The sequence below is a fragment of the Echinococcus granulosus genome (assembly GCF_000524195.1).
Source record: "Echinococcus granulosus chromosome Unknown EG_S00008, whole genome shotgun sequence".
Classification (NCBI taxonomy): domain Eukaryota; kingdom Metazoa; phylum Platyhelminthes; class Cestoda; order Cyclophyllidea; family Taeniidae; genus Echinococcus; species Echinococcus granulosus.
Genome location: NW_020170388.1, coordinates 491,004 through 495,837, shown reverse-complemented (window position 1 = coordinate 495,837; position 4,834 = coordinate 491,004). Strand labels below are relative to the sequence as shown.

Here is a 4,834-nt window from a genome sequence, read left to right as displayed (position 1 = left end):
AAGGCTCTAATTCTTTCATATGTACACACGAGTCCATCGTATAGGGCTTGCATGTTGAAGTCCATTTGCTGAATGGCCTTTAGCAAAGAACCCCAAAGGTACAAATGTGCTGAAATACCAATACAAATCGTTACAAAGAGTCAAGATGGCGAAGTCCATATTTTTGGGAAAGGGCATTTTAAAAAATTCTTCAAAAGAACTATATTTGGAATGGATAAAGCATGGCATTTCCATATGTACTGACAGCTTTAACTTGCTGTAAACAGGAAATAGATCAACGCGTTGGCATATCAACAAGCTCGGAAAAAAGTCTAAGCGCTAGCATGCAAAATTAGAAGTTTTCTCGAAATCACTTTGGTATTTATCATTCCACTTCGGCAGATAAGTGCGAGACATGGGATGTAGGAGGGGAGGGGGGGGGAAATTTTGAGTGAAATGAGATGAGACGTCAGACTGATTATAAGTACTGAAAGAGAATAGGCGAGTCTTCGAGACCACAATAGTGAATCAAATCGGAAGTAGATGATTCAGGTACTGCTTGCCTTCCTATTCCCGCACTTCTACTACTTAGACGACGAATCTAAAAAAGTAAATGAAGAGAATTAGATTACCAAAGGTGGTAAATAGGAGGGAGGTTCGAGTACAAACGGAACTTCCCATTTTAACACCCAAGGGGATAAGTGCTACTGTGGTAGAAATACGCACAGTAGTAAGTGTCAAGTGCTTCCCATCAATCATAGCCACCATGTATGCGGGTGAGGCAGTCCAATCCAAACAACCTTAATCAAGATGGCAGTCGGCGGTGGTGGTAAGTGGGTGTAGAGAACATCGTGGGATGGTAAACAAAGTTCCCTTTTTTTGAATTAACCAATGTCCTCCCGCACACAGGAGACTTCATTACTAGTAGAATGTTGAACTGATCAAAATAATTCGATGTGGTGAGTTCTAGCTCATCTTCACAATACTCATTAAACTGAACATCGTGGACATCGGATCAACGGAGAGGGTAGAAGAGACAAATCTACCCAGTGAACAATCTCCTAATATTAGAATTTGTACCTTTGAGGAGATTACCTCGGAGGTGAGCATTTCACCACCGATAACGAAGCAAAGTCACAATACGAAATCCTTGCATTTCAGAAGCTTTGGAGACATTGGTTAAGGGCTGAGGTGTGGGGGAAGGAGAGTAGATGGAAAAATAAAAGCAAGTCGCACTTGTTTTTTTTTTTCCTTTTCGGTTCTGAACCCAAAAGTCCTGCTCTTACTTGACCATTCCTCATCCTAATCTATGAGATGAAATGTGGCAGAGTAGACTCGCTACCCTGCATCGGAGATGAATTACTTGATTAAAATGACGTTGACTGAAAATGTCTCATGACTTTTTTTAAGTATAATATACTTAAATGCGATGTGATCTTTCGCTTAGTATTTTTTTTCAAATAAGGATTTAGGAATAAACAGTAGGCCTTACTGGCTACCTTCCTCGCTTCATTGCAAATAATTCACAAAAATTGTCAAAATAACATTACATTGTTTGTAGGGGAAAAAGTAAGTGGAAATTCACATAAAAAAGGTGTCAGCGGAATTTGAATGGTCCTCATTACAAAAATAAAAAGAGCACTGTTTTCTGGGGAAAAAGGAATAGTTCAAGTAGGCATTAGGTAAAATGAATATTTAACTCATTGCAGATGGGACTTGTTCCACTTCTCGGCGTCATATACGATTTTGATAACTTGAACATTGATAAGCTACTTTACGGAATTATTTTTCTCGGATTTTCCGCGTTTTTTCCCCGAGTCATTTGTTAGGAAATAATTAGAAGAGACGGAAAAAATGATGTAGAACTTCGTGAAATACACCAATATAAAAAGGCCTCCTGTAACAATTTACCAAATGCATCGTAGTCAAAGCCATCAAAAGGGATGACGTGGCCTCGCGTGATTGGTAGCGCCCCTCGGTGGCGAATTTTCGACTGGTCCAGCGGTGGAAGTCCTCGAAGTAGAAGACCGATTCCAGCGTCTTATCGGGCAAACTAAATGTCAGCAGACGGGAAGAAATTATTTAAGGGTGAAAAAGGATGGTCTTTAATCCATTACTATCAGGTGCACATCCAGTCAGAGTAGAACAATACCGCGCTTGTACAGAAGAACTCGGTATTCTAAGGGAAGAATTCTGGTAACTACGCAACACCAGTCTTTGGAAAACTATAGTCGCTAATGAAAAGAATCTCTGTTAATTCAACGCTTTTATGGTTCAAGGTGAAGAAAAAGATGTAGATATTTGTTCTGGTTCATGCAAATGCTCGAGTCGTGATAACGGTCGTATAGGAGCAGGACCTCAACTTACGTATCATCGTATTGCGTCAACTGCTAGAGTGATGGTGAGACACTGTTTTACATAAAACATTTAGGCTTTTGCTTGGAGTATAGTGCGCTCGCACTCGTTTGACTTGAAAACTATCCCTGAATAAGTCGCCGACTAGGCGTGTGTTTGCACAGTTTCGAGTACTTGTAAATACAAAAAACCCATTCGGAGATGCAGTTCGGTGATGCATAGCAAATAACTGCATGATTTAAAAAGGTCAAAGTCCGAGAAACTAATGTAACTAATTTTCGACGTAAAAATCGCTTATTCGCACTTGTGAATATATGATGGATAGGGATTTTATGACTATTTGGTAAAGCAGGCTACAGTGACGATAAGACGAGCGTTAATAAGTGTGAGATACATGTACTACTAGACGCTAATATCCAGTGCGACCCCGATGTCAGGCAACGGTGGTAGTGAGTGCGCGTAAGCAACAGCAGGTAATGGTGGAAGTGTCTTGTTAACAAAGATCCCAAATCCGAAGGCATGCACGCCCATTTGTGGTATTTCCCCCCTCCCCCCCCCAGCCTCAGCAGCCGCTCCTGTCAAAATTCAGTCTGATTCCGGACATCTGATCTACGCGCAATCTGTTGTGAAATTGGACAAGGGAAAGATCTTTCTGTGACAACGGTGAGGACAACAATCATAGATGAAACCCTACAATCTTGAGGAGTTAGCGCATGCTGGGTACCAAGACAGCTTTCCCCTTTTGGCTAGCACAGAAGAGTTGAATTTTGCGCCAAGTGGAAGAGGCACTTTGGCACAGAAAGGTCAGGGTTGTTTAGATCACATTATTATTATTATTATTAAAAATCGAGTATCATGGCGATGGGAGAATGTAGAGATCAGCACTGCAGCACTGATGACGAAGCGAACCAAGATCTTCTAGGTTTGCTCAGACACAACGACAAGCCTTTCCGTGCCAGAGCTCATTCTCAGGTAATATCGGCCAGACGCCGGGATAAGTATATACATCCACATAGTAAAGCAAACTCGGTTTTTCACTACCGAAGTCTACCTTTTTTGCACAAAACACCATACATTTAGACCTTCTTCGGTCAAATAATTCCAAGCATCATCCTTACAGAGACGAGATTAAACTGACCTTGACAGAAAGAAAACAGTTTCCTTTACTTAGCATTTAACCTTGAGGAGATCTAAATAAACACTCTAGTTCCCATTTCGGACAAAGATTCTCAAAGAGAAAAATAATTTGCAATTTCCCCTTCATTCTTCTTCAGAATGGTTATCTTTTTTTAGAAGAGCACAGGGAGTTACTAAAACCTAGTTTCTTGTGCAGAAAATGGAAAAATTTAAATGAAACGAACTTAATCAAACTGAGTTTTGCAGTTACTTTGCTTGGAACAAAAGTGCAAATCCCCCATTTTTTTCTCCTTCAAAACGGACAGCATGGCAACTGTGACAGTCATGGTTGAGATAGAGTGCGATGATAGCATTGTGACATTGAATAAGCTTCTGCATTTCAGCACGAAACAGACAAAATGAAAAAGCAAAGGCATGGAAAATGTTTTTAACAAAAAAGGGCCTTTCATAAAATTTCACCTGCTTAAAGTAGTTAAATTTCAGCAGAGGGAAATTGAAAGACACTAGACTTTTCAAATCCATGACTCTGAAAACACAGCCAACTCTAAAGACTCATAATTTTCTGCCTCAGTTTTGAAACATTCCACTCTTGTGAACAAACAAAAGTGAAGCAGAATCGACTGCCGGGGGTTAATGGATCAGGAAAAGCGCTCGCTAAGGCACTGCTCATCGGGAATAAGCCAATTTATTTATTAAAATGCCGTAAAATATTTCCCATAAGAGGAGACTAGGGGTAAAACCAACGCTAAGTGGAGAAAGAGGGTTGGGTTTTTCGGTTTGAGTCAAACTTCAGGGTTGTAAATATCTAACCAGAGACCATGGTGAGAACCATGGTTCCACCAAGTACTTCAGGCGTGTTGGGCAAATGAGGAAATACTTAAGATCAACCGAATGTAAAGAAATTCAGCTACTCATTTGAAGGTATAGTTATTAAGTGTACTTTAAAAATAATCAGTCTTATACTAAATACCCTGTGCTTAATAAATGCAGAGGCAGTTTGGGCTCAAAGGCCGTAATTCGCAAAGCAACCTGTGGTAAAGATGCAGAAGGAATAAGGGCATTTACAGTGAATGGCTGAGTTTGTGAAGGCTGAGATCATAATGAGACTACGAAACCGTTGGCGAATTTTGGCAATTAGCTGGATATTGTTTCGATCATGACAACCAGTAATGCTGAAAAGCGGAATTTGAAAGTCAGGATTTTGGATACATACTTGCAAGATTGACCTAGCACCTCTTCATACTGCTGAAAGTTGAAGGCAATCTAGATAGGCAGAACCCTACTAAAGCTTTAGCATCCCATGGCGAATGAATCTGGATTGTCTTTAGAACCAAGGGCCTCCCCGTGGCAGCATTCGTTTTAG

At 40.5% G+C, this 4,834-nt stretch overlaps 1 protein-coding gene across 1 annotated transcript in view; it reads right to left on the bottom strand. All coding sequences in view use genetic code 11, as the record gives it.

The window, feature by feature from the left end:
* Positions 1 to 457: 457 nt before the first annotated feature.
* Positions 458 to 4,834, bottom strand: part of EGR_01949 (Integral membrane protein GPR155) — a gene marked incomplete at both ends in the record, with an annotated part of 33,724 nt that continues 29,347 nt past the window's right edge. The window contains 2 exons of the mRNA XM_024491198.1: positions 458 to 580; positions 1,891 to 2,032. Of these exons, the coding sequence (XP_024354341.1) occupies positions 458 to 580; positions 1,891 to 2,032 (265 nt within the window). The remainder of the gene's footprint in view (positions 581 to 1,890; positions 2,033 to 4,834) is intronic.